This window comes from Ceratotherium simum, chromosome X (genome assembly GCF_057802395.1).
Source record: "Ceratotherium simum simum isolate JZ-2026a chromosome X, ASM5780239v1, whole genome shotgun sequence".
Classification (NCBI taxonomy): domain Eukaryota; kingdom Metazoa; phylum Chordata; class Mammalia; order Perissodactyla; family Rhinocerotidae; genus Ceratotherium; species Ceratotherium simum.
In genome coordinates this window covers 505,774-523,426 of record NC_141940.1, presented here as the reverse complement: position 1 = coordinate 523,426, position 17,653 = coordinate 505,774, and the positions used below count along the sequence as shown (strand labels likewise).

Genomic DNA, 17,653 nt, shown 5'->3' with positions numbered 1-17,653 from the left:
CCTTGTCAACTTGGCACCCATACACATATTCTTAAACCATACTTAATCTCAAATAAAAACAATAACAAGGTCATGATTCCACCTCACATGATACAACCATCCTGGATAAAGCTGAAAATGCACTAACAAACCCCTTCCCCAGAAGAGGAGTTAAAGTCATTGAGTGATGTTTCCTTTTCTCCTTAATATCCTATAACTTAAATACTATGATGTAAGTTAACAGTACTTAAATACTATGATACAGAGTCAATACACCTTATGTTATATGATAGGAGGATAAGAGAGGGAAGAAAACAGATATTTTACACACACACACACTCACAAACATACTGATAACAAAATAAGGAGAAAATACTCCTGACAATTACAGTCCTTGTTTCTGTAACTCGTCACACGGTCCGACCTGGTATTTATAACTGCCTTCTTTCATTGTCCGTTCCGTATTCCATTTGCCCTCAGCAAGCACCTCAACTGATTGTGGATCTTTACCTGGTGGAGTGAACCCAACCTTGATCCCTGAAGGGTCTGGGCCATTAGTAGGCCTGCATGGATTGGGTTGTAATTTTCCATTGACCTTAATCACAGGGCATAATACTAAGGGGCTTAATAATAAGAGACACCTTTATATCTCCCATACTCCAGACATTGTCTTCCTTACATCCATTCCCTAGTGTGGAGTAGCAGTCCAACGTCCCTTTGGTAGTTAGGATCAATCACTGCAGCCAGCACAGTAACTCCCTTCTTTGCCTGTTGATTCACAGAAGGGGCTCAAAGGCACCGGGTGGCAGCCTTAACTTCCAGTTCAAGGGAAGCATTCCTTCCTCTGAAACTAAGATCTTTAGGCCAGCAGAGCATAGGGTCACAGGAACAGGAAGCAAAAGTTTTGTTAGTGGGTCACTAGGGGTAATAGTGAGTGGTCCCACCACCATTTCCACCCCTTGGTTCCTGGACCCATGAATCCTTGTTATTGGAAAAACAGCCTTCCGGAGGACCTTGTCCCAGCCCTGTAAAGTATTGTCACCTAGCTGGCACTGTAACTGAGTTTTCAAAAGGCCATTCCATCGTTCTGTCAAGCCAGCTGCTTCGGGATGGTGGGGAACATGGTAGGAACAGTGAATTCCATGAGCGTGGGCCCACTGCCACACTTCTTTTGCTGTGAAGTGAGTTCCTTCATCAGAAGCAATGTTGTGTGGAATACCGTGAAGAAGATAAGATATTTTGTAAGCCCATGGACGGTAGTTTGGGCAGAAATATCGTGTGCAGGGAAGGAAAATCCATATCCAGAGTAAACGTCTATTCCAGTAAGGACAAAACGCTGCCCCTTCCCTGATAGAAGTGGTCCGATGTAATCAACCTGCCACCAGGTAGTTGGCTGATCACCCTGGTGAATGGTGCCATGTTGAGTGTTCAGTGTTGGTCTGTTGCTGGAAGATTGGGCACTCAGTGGCTGTAGCCAGGTCAGTCTTGGTGAGTGGAAGTCCATGTTGCGGAGTCCGTGCATCACCTCCATCCCTGCCACCATGGCCACTTTGTTCACAAGCCCATTGGGCAAACACAGGACTGGCTGGGGAAAGAGGCAGACTGGTACCCACAGAACGGTTCATCCTATCCACTTGAATATGAAAATCCCCCTCTGCTGAGGTCGCCCTTTGGTGAACATTCACAGGGGACACAGATATCATCACACTTTTTGCCTAGAGAGGCCTGTCCACATACCTCTTCTTCAGACTTCCCTGTCACCCATTTTCCAATCGCGTTCCTTCGAAGTCCCTGACCTACAGCCAGACCACTGGTCAGAGCCCATGGACTGGTATATAATCACACGTCTGGCCATTTCTCCTTCCAAGCAAAGTGAACAACCAGGTGCACTGTTCGAAGTTCTGCCCCCTGGGAGGGTTTCCCTTCACCACTGTCCTTCAGGGAGGTCCCAGAGTGGGGCTGTGGTGTTGCAGCTGTCCACCTGTGGGTGGTGCCTGCACATGGTGCAGAACCATCTGCAAACCAGGCCCAAGTCTTCTCTTCCTCTGCCAATTGATCAGGGGGAACTCCCCCACGAGGCCATAGGTGCAAGCTGGGAGAGAGAAAGTCGTGTGGCAGGAGCAGGGACCATGGCCATTTGGACCACTTCTTCGTGGAACTCATTGGTGCCTTCAGGGCCTGCTCAGGCCTGGTTACGTCTATATCACTTCCATTTGACGATGCAGCACTGCCGTGTACCCCCAACTTCATGGCTTGGTCAGATAACACTCAGTTCATGAGGGGCAGCTCAAGTCGCATGGTAACTTGGTGGCCCATGGTTGGATGTTCAGTCTCTACTGAGGCCCAGTAGCTGGGGCCAAAAGCTATTTCTCAAAAGGAGAGTAGTTAAGTGCAGATGATGGCAGTGCCTTGCTCCACAATCCTATAGGGGCCTGCCAGAAGCTCCAAACAGCATCCCTATTCGCCACTGATACTTCAAACAGCGTTGGATCTGCTGGATCACATGGCCCAAGTGGCAGAGTAGGTTGCACGGCAGCCTGGACCTGTTGCAGAGCCTGCTCTTGTCCTGGGCCCCACTCAAAGCCAGCAGCTTTTCGGGTCACTCGGTAAACAGACGAGGGTAACACATCTAAATGGGGAATATTTTGCCTCCCCAAATCCAAAGGGGCCCAGTAGGCCTTGTGACTCCTTTTTGGTATAAGAGGGGCCAGATGCAGCAACTTATCCTTCACCTCAGAAGGGATATCCCAACATGCCCCACACTGCTGGACCCCTAGAAATTTCACTGAGGTAGAAGACCCCTGAATTTTTGTTGGACTTATTTCCCACCCTCTGACACGCAGCTGCCTTACCAGTAAGTCTGGAGCAGTTGCTACTTCTTGCTCACTAGGCCAAATCAGCATAATATCATCAATGTGGTGGACCAGCACAATATCTTGTGGAAGGGAAAGGCACTCAAGATCCCTGCAAACTAAATGATGACATAGGGGTGGAAAGTTGATATACCCATGAGGTAGGATGGTGAAGGTGTATTGCTGCCCTTGCCAGCTGAAAGCAAACTGCTTCTCGTGGCCTCCTGGACAGGGATGGAGAAAAAGGCATTTGCCAGCTCAGTAGCTGCATACCAGGTTGCAACAGAGATGTTAATTTGCTTAAGCAATGTCACCACATCTGGTATAGCAGCCGCCATTGAAGTCACCACCTGGTTAAGCTTACGGGAATCCACTGTCATTCTCCAAGATCCATCTGTCTTCTGCACCAAATAGGCCAAATAGGTGAGTTCAATGGCGATATGGAGGGAATCGCCACTCCTGCCTCTTTCTAGTCCTTGATGGTGGCACTAATCTCTGAAATCCCCTCAGGTATGCAGTATTCCTTTTGGTGTACTCTTTTCTTAGGTAGAGGTAGTTCTAGTGGCTTCCACTTGGCCCTCACTCCACAGGTCATGGAACCAATGTGGGTATTCTGCCAGCTGCTGAGAATGTCTATTTCAATTATGTGTTCTGGGACTGGGGAAATAACCACAAAATGGTTTCAGGGACCCACTGGGCCCACTGTGAATCGGACCTAAGCTAAAACTCCATTGATCACCTGGCCTCCATAACCTCCTACTCTGACTAGTGGACCAGAGTGAGTGATGCTTTGGGTCTCCTGGAATTAGCATCAGTTCAGAGCCAGTGTCCAGTGGTCCCTGAAAGGACTGATTATTTCCTTTTCCCCAATTCAGAATCACACTGATAGAAAGCTGTTGGTCCCTTTGTGGAAGGCTGGGAGAAAGACTGACAGTATACATTTTTGGGAATGTACTGAGGTCCTTCCTCAAGCAAACCCACCTCCTCTTCATTCAAGGAGTTCTGGTCTAGAAACTAGTTCAAATCTGGTGCTTGACTGGGGGACTGTGACTCTCTGTTTCTATCATTCAAGTTAGACTTTAGTTCACTAGATCTAAAACACCTCTCCTTATAGAGATCAAGTAAGAACTTAATAGGCTTCTGTTATGGATTGAATTGTGTTCCCCCCAAAATTCATATGTTGAAGCCCTAACCCCCAATGGGACTATATTTGGAGATAGGGCCTTTAGAGAGGTAAATAAGGTCAAATGAGTCATAGGGTGAGGCCCTAATCAAAAATTATTGGTGTCCTTATAAGATGAGGAAGAGACACTAAAGATACAGGCACACAGAGAAAAGGCCGTGTGTGGACATAGCGAGATTTCAGCCATCTTCAAGCCAAGGAGAGAGGCCTCAGGCAAAAGCAACCCTTTTGTCACTTTGATCTTGGACTTCTAGCCTCCAGAATTGTGAGACAATAAATTTCTGTTGTTTAAGCCATGCAGTTTGTAGCATTTTGTCATGGTAGCCCTAAGTAAAGAACACAACTTCCTACCTATTTCACTTCTAGAAGCATCATGATCAGCTAGCCAACATCATAGGTCTCCATGGGTCAGAGTATTCTGATTGCCGCTTTGACTCTGCTGTCCATTATGGTAACCACATCTACCTTGCCTTTGGCTATTGAGTGCTGCCACTTGGCCCCCGCCACCCCAGGATCTAATAACTCCTGTTGCATTTAGATTTCCCAATTCAGTGGCAGCAATTTTCACTGTAAGTTCTGGCCTACAGACAAGAGTGGTCATGTAGCTCTTCAAAGATACTGGGTCTCCCCTCACAAATTTATTTCTCACAGTTGTGGTGAAGGTGTGTCCTCTACACCCTCCCAGCGTGGATGAGTAGGTATTAAATGACACATCCTCTCTCATGTACCACTGTCATTAAGCTTTTGAATTCCTCCCCCTACAGTATACCAATGTAAGTCTGGCATTTCAAGTTAATTTACTGTGGGCCACCTTTCAGTCCATGTTTCAGCCAAAACAACCAAAGAAACTGTTAGAGCCCTTTTTAACTCCCCAAACTGCAACACTGAATACACAATCGCTGCTTACCGGGACCATATTGATAAATTTGGCCTGATTCAACTTTATGTTCCTTCCACCATTATCTCACATCATTAATATCCATTCCCACACATATTCCCAAGATTTGTCTGTATAAATTAGAAAAATTATGCAGTTCTTTTGGAGTATAGCACACTTCCCCATAGGTCACATTTTGCGCCTTACCTTTAGGGGCCTGCTAGGACTTGAGTCTAGCTATAGGTCTAGAAACAAAAAGGGAGGAGTGGAGGTGGGTCCTGAGGAGAAACATCGGTGTCTCTTGAGGCAAATACTGCAGGGGAGGCTATTACAGTTTCCTCAGGCAATGCAAGTTTAATGTCCTCAGATAGGGGTGGAGAGCTTGCTTCTACTGGCAAAGAATTTGGGAGTTCAAAGTCCCCACCTTCATCACTGTCTTCCCATATATTCCCATTCCGATTTTCACCCACACTTTGACACTTAACACTCTACAGGGTTGGGAATTCAATTGTCATTGCAAGTCAGCCACTCTCAAGATGAGATTCTGGGTTTGGTTTTCAGAAAACTCAGCTCTGTGGCTACAGGAGATAGGGATCTCTTTCAGGGCAGATACAGAAGCTTTCAGGTCATTTATGTGACACTTGAGCTGAGAATTCGAATCCCTGAGCTCATCTTTTTTCTCCCTCCACTTTGTCCAGTGACATTAAACAGCCAACTCATTATGTTCACTAGTTTGACAAAAATGTTCTCAAGTTTCATATACACGGCCACCCAGAACCTTGTCTCTTTTTAGTGTTTGATCAGTAGTATCCAATGGTCATATTTTGCATATCTCTATTACCATATCATGTCATGGACTATCAGTGTCCTTTTTATTACTGGGAGTAAGAGTCATTAGTGTCTTTAAATCTAATCACACTGGAGAACTGATTCCAGAAACCTCAGAACCAATTCAGAAAACTCATTCTTAAGATTCTGTTCTTCAATAACCTCTCTTGGTACCAAAATCTGTATTAGTCAAGGTTCTTCAAAAAAACAGAACCATTGGATCCTGTGGGTGAGGACCTACACACCACTTGTGAAGCCATGCTGTGGTGGCATCCCATACAAAGCAGAGGAAGATGGGCACAGATGTTAGCCCAGGGCCAATCTTCCTCGGCAAAAAGAGGAGGATTGGCAATGGATGTGAGCTCAGGGCTAATCTTCCTAAAATAATAATAATAATAATGAAGGCAAAGAGGCATATTTGGGGTGGCGAATTCTGATCCCCCACAGTAGGAATGTAAAATGGTACAGCCACTAGAGAAAGCACGGAAACACTATGAAATATAGAGATTCCTCAAAAAATTAAAAATAGAACTACTATGTGATCCAGCAATCCTACTTCTGGGTATATATCCAAAAGAACTGAAAACAGGATCTTGAAGAGATATTTGCAGACCTATGTTCATTGCACCATTATTCATAATAGTCAAAAAGTGGAAGCAACCTAAATGTCCATCGATGGATCAATGGACAAAGAAACACGGTATATACATACAATGGAGTATTATTCAGCCTTGAGAAAGAAGGGAATTTTGTCATAGGCTACAACAGGGATAAACCTTGAGGACGTTAAGCTAAGTGAAATAAACCAGTCAGAAAAAGAAGCAGAAAAAAAAACAGAACCAATGGAGTGTGTGCGTATGTGAGTGCTTGTGTGTGCATGCATGTGTGTGCATGTGTGTGTGTGTATATAGAAAGAGAGAGATAGAGAGATTATAAGGAACTGGCTCACAGGAGTGCGGAGGAGGGCAAACCCAGATTTTGCAGGGTAGGCCACCAGGCTGGAGACTTAGGGAAGAGTTGATGTTGCAGTTCAAGTCCAAAGAAAGTCTGCTGGAAGAATCCCCTCTTGCTCAGGGGAGGTCAGTTTTTTTCAGGGTAAAGCCTTCAACTGGTTGGATGAGACCCACCCACATTATGGGGTATAATGTGTTTTACTGAAAATCTACCGATTTAAATGTTAACCTCATCTAAAAAATACCTTCTCAGAAATACCTAGAAAAATGTTTGACAAAATAACTGGGTACTGTGGCCTAGCCAAGTTGACACACAAAGTAAAGCATCAGAGTTTCTTACATATGACAGCAAAAGCACAGCCACAAAAGAAAACAGAGAGAGAGAGAGAGAAATTGTAGGCCGTCCAAATCAAAAACTTTTGTGCATCAAAGGACTCTGTCTAGAAAGCGAAAGGACAGCCCACAGGGTGGGAGAAACACTTGCAAATCATATAACTGATAAGGGCCTATTTTCCAGAACGCATAAAGAACTGTTGCAGCTCAACAAGAAAAAGAAAGGCAACCCAGTTAAAAAATGGGCAAAGGACTGGAATCGACATTTCTCCAAAGGGCAGAAGTACAAATGGCCAAGAGGCACACGAAAAGATGCTCAACATCATTAGCCATTAGGGAAATGTGAATCAAACCCACCGTGAGCTACCACTTCACACCCACTAGGATGGCTATTGTTAGCAAACAACAGACGCGGAAAATAGCAAGTTTTGGCGAGGATGTGGAGAAATCGGGACCTTCATACGCTGCTGCTGGGAATGCGATATGGTAGAGCCGCTGTGGAAATCACTTGGGCGGTTCCTCCATAAGTTAAACGTAGAATTACCTCACGACCCGCAATCCTACTCGCAGATATCTACCCCAAAGCACTGCAAACAGGTGTTCCCACAGAACCCTGTGCGGAACGCTCACTGCCGTGCTATTCACAACAGCCACGAGGTGGAGATCACCCAAACGCGTCTATCAACTGATGGACGGATGGATACACAACGTGTGGTCTCTCCAGACAACGGAATCTTATTGGCCCGAAAAGGAATGAAGCGCTGATTCGTGCTGCCCCGTGGATGACCCATAGTGAAAACATGATGGCTAAGGGAAAGCAGCCAGACACAAGAGGCCACCTCTTGATCGTATAACTCCATCTGTAGGAAGTCTCCAGAATAGGCAAACCTCTATGGACAGGGAGCCCAGGAGTGGTTGCCTGGCTGCTGGGGGCAGGTGCCGGCTGGGGGCCGGCCAGGGGGTGGGAGGAGGGGGGGGGCAGTGGGAAGGGACTGCCTGACGGGTACAGGGCTTTCTTTTCCGGGTGGTGCCCACGTTTTGGATCTGGGTGGTTGTGACGATCGCCTGACCGCGCGAGTGTCCACTTGGTGGCACCGGATCGTCCAAGTCTGTCGTCTTTTTCCGTCCACGTTCCCATCCGGTGGAAAGGGAGGGTTCCCTCAAAGAGAGGGTCCAGGGCGCAGGGCGAGCGGGCTCGTGCCGGCGCCCTTTCGCTGCAGGCCCAGGCCCGCCATTTCCGGGAGCCAATGGGAAAGCAGTGACGTCACCGGATCGACGTGTCAGCGAGCGTGCGCCCCGACCAATGGGGGGGCCGGTGCGTGGTCGCTAGGATACGGAGTAGGGGCCGAGTACCCGCCGTCTTGAGAGCTTGGGACCCGCCGACCCACCTCACCTCACCTCACCTCACCTCACCTCACCTCACCTGAGCGACCCGGACTGAGCTGAACCTCATCCCACCGCAGAAGAGCTAGTCCCGTCGAGCAGAAGGCGCGGCTCAAGCCCAGCATGCCCGGGAACCGGAGCCGTCGTCGCCGTCGTCGCCGTCGTCGTCGTCGTCGTCGTCGTCGTCGAGGGTCGTCCGGTGGCCAGAGTCGGCCCCGCTCCCGCACCGCCCGAGCGGAGCTATCGTTCTCTGTGAGCCACGTGGAGCGCCTCCTGCGGCAGGGCCACTACACCCGGCGCCTGAGCCCCTCCACCCCGGTCTTCCTGGCCGCCGTCGTCCAGTACCTGACGGCCAAGGTCCTGGAGCTGGCGAGCAACGAGGCCCACAACGGCGGCAGGAGGCGCATCACCCCAGAGCTCGTGGACATGGCGGTCCACAACAACGCGCTGCTCAGCGGCTTCTTTGGGGCTACGACCATCTCCCAGGTGGCCCCGACCCGGGAGTAGCTGCCCGGCGTGACCCGGGTCCGCGGGCCTCGGTTGGCCGGCCGGCCGTCCACCCAGCCGGCCGTGCGTCCGCCCGTCGGGCGCCAGGCCCGCGCACAGCCCCGGGGCGGCCCCAGCCTGTCTGGTGCCTTGGGCACAGTCATGGAAAAATCAATAAAGTGTTTCAGGAAACCCGTGTGCGTGCCTCGGTCACTCTGCGCGGGAGATGCTGGTGCTGGGACATCCCTCCTTGGAGGGGTGGGGGCCGGCGGCGGTCTGGCTGGGGGTGGTGGGGAGGAGTCGCGGATGACAGAGAGGAGCGGTGGACAGTGCGGGGTGGGGTGGGGCCCCGCGAGCGAGAGGCTGGCTGCGGTGGGGTCGGGGGTGAGGCTGGGGTACGGAAGACTCCGCCATCGGCCCTGAGCAAGTCAGAGCCCAGCCAAGTCCCCAGAAGGACGGTCTTCGCTGGGGTGGAGCTCCAGACCAGGACTGCGGCGTCGTGACCCGGTGAACTCGCAATGGCGACCGGGGGTGGCGCGTGGGGGGTGCGGGGTGCGGGACGCGGGGGAGGAGGCGGACAGAGCGGATGGCAAGGACTCCAACCGGGCAGGGGCTTTGACGCGGAGAAGACGGAGGAGGGACGGGCGCTCGAGAAATGATTGGCAAAGTCGGGATTAGGGCCACGCGGACGCCGAGTTTAGCTTTGGTCGCGTTCCCTTGGAGACGCTAGGAGACGCCCCTAGCAACCTGGGCAAACGAGCTGTCACCTAGCAACAGCGGGCGCCCGGCCGGGCCCCGCCCAGGGGTCCCCGATTTGCATACGCCGCTCGCAGCCGGGCCAGGCCCCACCCCAGGATTTCGGATTTGGATACGCAGCTTGCCCAAGGCAAGGCTCCTCCATTCAACATTCTTGCATGTGAACCTGGCCCCTGCAGAGGCATTTCCCCAGAACCCTTAATTTGCATACGTAACTTGCGCTGGACCAGGCTCCACCTCTGATCACTGGATTTGCATATCGCAAAGGAAAAGGCGCCTTAGGGTCTGAAAGGCAGAGTAATAACTGAGTCTGAGACCCGTGTTTGTAAATTCATGCTATTTCTTTATGCCTCATGTAGTCTGAATTTGATCAGCAAGAACTTTTATGCCTACTCTTTCCCTGCTAGAGTACTAGTCCTTTACTGAACTTTAATTTCTTCATTTTTTTACAGTGAGAGCATAACGCCTGCCCTCCGTTTCAGAATAGTGATTAGAAGACTTAAAGAGAAATTATATTATATGCCCGTATAAGTTTATAGACAGATATATGTATATATATAATATATAACATAAATTATATTTTTAAAATATATAAAAATATAGTTGTGCCAAAATAAGGATTTGCTAAGTATTATGGGAAGTACTATATGCAGTCCATGATACTGTATTATTTCTTCTTTGTTTTTCATTTTATTTTTTGTGTTATACAATAAAATCCACCTCTCTTGGAGCCCAGTTCTATGAGTTTAACACATGTATAGAGGGATGTATCCACCACCACATTCAGGACACGGAACAGCTCCTTCAACCCAGAAAAGTCCCTAATCTGGTACGACTGTCCCTGTTTAGTCGTTGTGATTTTTTGTTAAATTAACACTTGTTAAACAGAACCCCAGGTGAGGCGTCGGATGGCGAGCCAAGGTTCAACAAAGACCACCAGGCAAAGTGAAATAGAGAAATGTATTACTCACAGGTCCTGAGGAGGTACACAGCAAGCCTGGTGAGCCACACCGGGAGGTTAAGGTCGGGTATAGGAAGAGAGTAAGCGGCAGGACCTGGGGCATATGCCTTTCTTAGGGTCCACGCGTGAAGTGTCTCTGGGGTTCCAGGGTGGAGGCTGGATTGGTCAATTCAAAACAACAACACAAAAAGAGTAGGGTTTTGGTAAGCTCTGTGGGACTCTTATCTAAGGGACCCACAAAGGGAAGGAGCTGGGAGACAAGAGAGACTGTGTCTCACCAGGGGCTTTCCATACACCACGACCATTATACATCATGGGCATTGAGGAAGTCATTTCAGGTACTTACACTTACTTGTGCCTTGCTGGCTGCCATCTAGGTCATGCCCTTGGGGGTAGACTAGTGTCAGCTCAAGGCCCCTGCAGCTACTTTGCCACAAAAATAGATGCAGAGGCAGCAATATTATGGAGTAGTCTAAACTCTCAACATTGGTCAAATCCTTTCCTGAGACCTAACCCCTGACAACTACTGTTCTGTTCTCCGTCTCTGTGGAACTGCCTTTCCCAGAATGTCTTGTAAGTGGATTCATACAGTATGTCACCTTTTGAGACTGGCTCCTATCACTCAACACGGTGCTTTGAGGTTCATCTAGGTCGTTGTGTGTATCAATAGTTATGTTTTATTGTCAAGTATTATTCCATTATATGGATGTACCACATTTTGTTTAACCATTTGCCTATTGTAGGACATTTTTGTTGTTTCTAGGTTTTGGCAATTTTGAATAAAGCTGCTACAAACATTAATGGATACGTTTTTGTATGAATATAAATTTTTCACTTCTCTAGGATAAATACCCAGGAGTTGGACTGCTGGCTCATATGAAAAGTTCCCTCAGGCCCCTTCCCAATTGGTTTCGCCCTCATCCCCTAGAGGCAACCGTTGTTCTTATTTTTTTCCACCACATATTAGTTTCGCCTGCTCTAGAACTTCAAATAAATGGAATCATACATGTAGTTACTTGCTTTTTTTTTTGAGGAAGATTGGCCCTGAGCTAACATCTGTTGCCCATCTTCCTCTCTTTTTTCCTTTTTTCTCCCCAATGCCCCAGTACATAGTTGTACATCCTAGTTGTAGGTCCTTCCAGTTCTTCTATGTGGGTCGCCGCCTCAGCATGGCTTGATGAGCGGTGAGTAGGGCCGTGCCAAGGATCCAAACTGGCGAACCCCGGGCCGCAAATCGGCACACGAGAATTTAACTGCTGCACCACGGGGCCGGCCCCCATGTAGTTACTTTCAGTGAGGCCTCTTTTTAGATCCACCCGCATTGTTGTGTGTATCAATGATTCATTCCTTTTTATCACTTAGTGTTATTTAGCTGTATTGATAAACCACTTTGTGTATACATTCAACTGTTGATGGACATCTGGTCTTTTTTCAGTTTTTTATTATTATGGAAAAAGCTGCCCTGAACGCTTGTGTTCTAGTTTTTGTGTGCACACATGCTTTCATTTCCCTTGGGTAATTCCTAAAAGTGGAAGTGTTAGGTAGTAGGTTAGGCGCATATCCAGCTTTATAATAAACTGCTAAATTGTTTTCAAAAGTGTTTGTACCATTTTACACTCCCACACTGTGTGAGGGTTCCTGTTGTTCCATATTCCTGCCAACATTTGGTGTTGTCAGCTGGTTACTTTTAGTTATTCTGGTGGATGTATGGTGATATCTCATTGTGGTTTTAATGTGAAATTACCTAATGACTAAAGATGTTGAGCATATTTTCAAGTTGCCAAAAGAGTGGTGCTAAGATCTTCAACATGATTGTAATTTTTCCAATGTCTAAATAACCATTCCAGCTTTCTCATACCTTCTGTTTGTGTGGTATATGTTTATACGTCCTTTTACTTTCAATCTTTCTGTGTCTTTTTATTTAAAGAGCATCTCTTTTTAAAATTTTATTTTGTTGTAATAACACTTAAAACGAGATCTGGCCTCTTAAATTTTTTAGTGTACGATACATTATTGTTGACTATAGGTACAATGTTATACAGCAGATCTCTAGAATTTATTCACCTGGTTTATGTAAAACTTCATGCCTGTTGATTAGTAACTCCCCATTTTCCCCTCGCCTCAGGCCCTGGCAACTATCATTGCACTCTTTGATTCTATGAATTTAACTATTTTAGATACCTCACTTAAGTGGGATTGTGCGGTGTTTTTCTTTCTGTGACTGGCCTATTTCACTTAGCATAATGTCCTCAAGGTTCATCCGTATTGTTAAAGAGCATCTCATATAGACAGCATATAGTTGAGTCTTGCTTTTGTATACAGTGTGATTATCAGATTAGTCTGCTATGTTGCCAGAACTGAAAGTAAGTCCTGTGCATATTTTGAAGACGTTGGAACCAAGTTTTAGTTGGAATCCAAGCTCAAAATACTCTTTGCTCGCCTTTCCCCAATAGTCTTTGCATAATAGAAGGTTTTCACAAGCTCAATGTACTAGGAGTGGGAACTCAGCATCTAGTTCCCCATTCCACTTCTTGCTCCAGACATTTTTCTTTTACATGTACAATGATTTCTGGAATTTAAAAGTTTTAATTAAGATCGTTAGAGTTTTTTAAAAAATTAACAGTGTCTTTCCAGGCCTACTTAGGATTCAAGATCTAAAGGTAGATGTGAGGGTTCTTTAAAAAGGCCAAGAATTTGCTTCCTCTTGTAGAAACTTTCTCAAGGTTTTTAGACCCTCATATTGATAGACTTACAGATATAGATCTACAGGCTTGGACTATCAGTCCCTCTGCTGAGTACTCACTGAGTAGGGTAGATGGGCATATCCGGTATTTTCCCATCTCTCACTGTCTTCTCTGACTCTTTGCCCCCAGCCTTCACAGAATATATTTACTTAATGTTACAGACTATTTTTACTTAGGGTTTTTACTCAACTCCTAACTTATGCTTAACATTTTTAGTTAATGCTCTTCTCTGTCATCATCTTAGTCATTTTATAATGAGGAACTAATAATCTATACACATACGAACTACTTCCTAGTTTATATTTTATAAAAAAGATTTTCACACACAGCAATCCAAACTCAAGTAATATTTGTATGGGACCCTTGAACTGGAGTGAGTTCCTGGAGATTCTCTGCATTTTTATTCCCTCTACAGGTAATTGTTTGACTTCATCAGCTGCAATGCTACAACATTAGGCTATAGACAAGAATTTTGGATTACATTTTAAGCCTACCTCATGGTACATGAAGTGGATGGGGTTAGGGCAGACAGAGAAGCACATCATTTCGGTTTTTTTCTTGTCAGTACAATGTTAATTCTTAACTGACCTCATTTCTCTGGTAAAAGCAAAAACCATGAACTAGTTCAGTGTATAATACCTACATAGGCTCTCTTGCTCCTTCATATGATCAGTTAAAATGATTCATTTTGCATAACTGTGAGAAATAGTCTTTTTGCTTTTTCTTCTTATCTTTCCATTTTTCCCTCTGGGTGTGGGTCTCTCTCTCTCTCTCTCTCTCACACACACACACCAACACACACGCACACACATCCCAAGAGACAAAGAGTGGACTCTTCGTTTATAGACAATGAGAGACTTTAAGGAGATTGAGGCCAGTGATTCTGAATTCCAGTGCCATTGTGAGCTGGATGCAGACAAGTGAGGAAACACAGCACCAAATGGCTATTCTGGGACAACTTCTGAGCTGCACAGGCTTGTATTTTGGACCAGTGCGGTGTTGCCTCTGTCTGCAGTTGTGCTGGAAGCAGCCTCAGAATTTTCAGGTGAGTTGATAATTTCCGATGCTTTCTCTTCTTCTGACACTGGCACAGGCTCCATCCCTACCCACCACACATTTAGTCATTACTATTATTGGTTATTACATTTTGTTATTTAGGTATTACTTATTACTGTTGTGGAACGAGTACAGAAAACATCTGTAAGTTGATACTTCCTGACATCATCTGATCAGCACCACTGGAGAGGAAGAGGGCTGCACTGAGCCAAAGTTTTCTTAGAGAAGAGAAAATGAAGCTAAGTTTGGAGTGAAATGTAAGGGCGAATAAAAAAATTGATGCGAGAAGAGGATGGAAGATGAGAGGAGAGTTTCCTCTTATTATAGACCCAACAGATTCATTTGGGGAAAAAAAAAAACGCTTTTCCCAAGCATTACTGGCTGTTCTGGGGACATAGGGGTCTTGCGTTTATTTGCAAGGAGAGGGTGTACAGTGTCAGAGAAGCGCGAAAGCAAGAAAAGGAAGTCAAGAATAAATCCTTGGCGATATGCAAATCCAGTGATCAGAGGTGGAGCCTGGTCCAGCGCAAGTTACGTATGCAAATTAAGGGTTCTGGGGAAATGCCTCTGCAGGGGCCAGGTTCACATGCAAGAATGTTGAATGGAGGAGCCTTGCCTTGGGCAAGCTGCGTATCCAAATCCGAAATCCTGGGGTGGGGCCTGGCCCGGCTGCGAGCGGCGTATGCAAATCGGGGACCCCTGGGCGGGGCCCGGCCGGGCGCCCGCTGTTGCTAGGTGACAGCTCGTTTGCCCAGGTTGCTAGGGGCGTCTCCTAGCGTCTCCAAGGGAACGCGACCAAAGCTAAACTCGGCGTCCGCGTGGCCCTAATCCCGACTTTGCCAATCATTTCTCGAGCGCCCGTCCCTCCTCCGTCTTCTCCGCGTCAAAGCCCCTGCCCGGTTGGAGTCCTTGCCATCCGCTCTGTCCGCCTCCTCCCCCGCGTCCCGCACCCCGCACCCCCCACGCGCCACCCCCGGTCGCCATTGCGAGTTCACCGGGTCACGACGCCGCAGTCCTGGTCTGGAGCTCCACCCCAGCGAAGACCGTCCTTCTGGGGACTTGGCTGGGCTCTGACTTGCTCAGGGCCGATGGCGGAGTCTTCCGTACCCCAGCCTCACCCCCGACCCCACCGCAGCCAGCCTCTCGCTCGCGGGGCCCCACCCCACCCCGCACTGTCCACCGCTCCTCTCTGTCATCCGCGACTCCTCCCCACCACCCCCAGCCAGACCGCCGCCGGCCCCCACCCCTCCAAGGAGGGATGTCCCAGCACCAGCATCTCCCGCGCAGAGTGACCGAGGCACGCACACGGGTTTCCTGAAACACTTTATTGATTTTTCCATGACTGTGCCCAAGGCACCAGACAGGCTGGGGCCGCCCCGGGGCTGTGCGCGGGCCTGGCGCCCGACGGGCGGACGCACGGCCGGCTGGGTGGACGGCCGGCCGGCCAACCGAGGCCCGCGGACCCGGGTCACGCCGGGCAGCTACTCCCGGGTCGGGGCCACCTGGGAGATGGGCGGAGCCCCAAAGAAGCCGCTGAGCAGCGCGGTGTTGTGGACCGCCATGTCCCACGAGCTCTGGGGTGATGCGCCTCCTGCCGCCGTTAGGGCCTCGTTGCTCGCCAGCTCCAGGACCTTGGCCGTCAGGTACTGGACGACGGCGGCCAGGAAGACCGGGGTGGAGGGGCTCAGGCGCCGGGTGTAGTGGCCCTGCCGCAGGAGGCGCTCCACGTGGCTCACAGAGAACGATAGGTCCGCCCGGGCGGTGCGGGAGCGGGGCCGACTCTGGCCACCGGACGACCCTCGACGACGACGACGACGACGACGACGACGGCGACGACGGCGACGACGGCTCCGGTTCCCGGGCATGCTGGGCTTGAGCCGCGCCTTCTGCTCGACGGGACTAGCTCTTCTGCGGTGGGATGAGGTTCAGCTCAGTCCGGGTCGCTCAGGTGAGGTGAGGTGAGGTGAGGTGAGGTGAGGTGAGGTGGGTCGGCGGGTCCCAAGCTCTCAAGACGGCGGGTACTCGGCCCCTACTCCGTATCCTAGCGACCACGCACCGGCCCCCCCATTGGTCGGGGCGCACGCTCGCTGACACGTCGATCCGGTGACGTCACTGCTTTCCCATTGGCTCCCGGAAATGGCGGGCCTGGGCCTGCAGCGAAAGGGCGCCGGCACGAGCCCGCTCGCCCTGCGCCCTGGACCCTCTCTTTGAGGGAACGCTCCCTTTCCACCGGATGGGAACGTGGACGGAAAAAGACGACAGACTTGGACGATCCGGTGCCACCAAGTGGACACTCGCGCGGTCAGGCGATCGTCACAACCACCCAGATCCAAAACGTGGGCACCACCCGGAAAAGAAAGCCCTGTACCCGTCAGGCAGTCGCTTCCCACTGCCCCCCCCCTCCTCCCACCCCCTGGCCGGCCCCCAGCCGGCACCTGCCCCCAGCAGCCAGGCAACCACTCCTGGGCTCCCTGTCCATAGAGGTTTGCCTATTCTGGAGACTTCCTACAGATGGAGTTATACGATCAAGAGGTGGCCTCTTGTGTCTGGCTGCTTTCCCTTAGCCATCATGTTTTCACTATGGGTCATCCACGGGGCAGCACGAATCAGCGCTTCATTCCTTTTCGGGCCAATAAGATTCCGTTGTCTGGAGAGACCACACGTTGTGTATCCATCCGTCCATCAGTTGATAGACGTTTGGGTGATCTCCACCTCGTGGCTGTTGTGAATAGCACGGCAGTGAGCGTTCCCGTACAGGGTTCTGTGGGAACACCTGTTTGCAGTGCTTTGGGGTAGATATCTGCGAGTAGGATTGCGGGGTCGTGAGGTAATTCTACGTTTAACTTATGGAGGAACCGCCCAAGTGATTTCCACAGCGGCTCTACCATATCGCATTCCCAGCAGCAGCGTATGAAGGTCCCGATTTCTCCACATCCTCGCCAAAACTTGCTATTTTCCGCGTCTGTTGTTTGCTAACAATAGCCATCCTAGTGGGTGTGAAGTGGTAGCTCACGGTGGGTTTGATTCACATTTCCCTAATGGCTAATGATGTTGAGCATCTTTTCGTGTGCCTCTTGGCCATTTGTACTTCTGCCCTTTGGAGAAATGTCGATTCCAGTCCTTTGCCCATTTTTTAACTGGGTTGCCTTTCTTTTTCTTGTTGAGCTGCAACAGTTCTTTATGCGTTCTGGAAAATAGGCCCTTATCAGTTATATGATTTGCAAGTGTTTCTCCCACCCTGTGGGCTGTCCTTTCGCTTTCT

The 17,653-nt window shown here is 49.0% G+C and overlaps 1 protein-coding gene and 3 pseudogenes across 1 annotated transcript; 1 reads left to right on the top strand and 3 right to left on the bottom strand.

Annotated features, from left to right (window-relative positions):
• Positions 1-364: 364 nt before the first annotated feature.
• LOC101408454 (uncharacterized) lies at positions 365-3,772 on the bottom strand (annotated as a pseudogene).
• A 3,618-nt stretch (positions 3,773-7,390) lies between these two features.
• LOC147911685 (uncharacterized) lies at positions 7,391-8,908 on the top strand (annotated as a pseudogene).
• Positions 8,909-15,872: 6,964 nt separating this feature from the next.
• Positions 15,873-16,355, bottom strand: LOC147911684 (histone H2A-Bbd type 2/3-like). Its single transcript, XM_087427455.1, has 2 exons — positions 16,232-16,355; positions 15,873-16,189 (listed from the first exon to the last, which is right to left on the bottom strand). The coding sequence occupies exons 1-2, from the start codon at positions 16,254-16,256 to the stop codon at positions 15,873-15,875; spliced, it is 342 nt and encodes a 113-aa protein (XP_087283581.1). The 5' UTR covers positions 16,257-16,355.
• A 56-nt stretch (positions 16,356-16,411) lies between these two features.
• Positions 16,412-17,377, bottom strand: LOC147911683 (uncharacterized; annotated as a pseudogene).
• Positions 17,378-17,653: the final 276 nt, after the last annotated feature.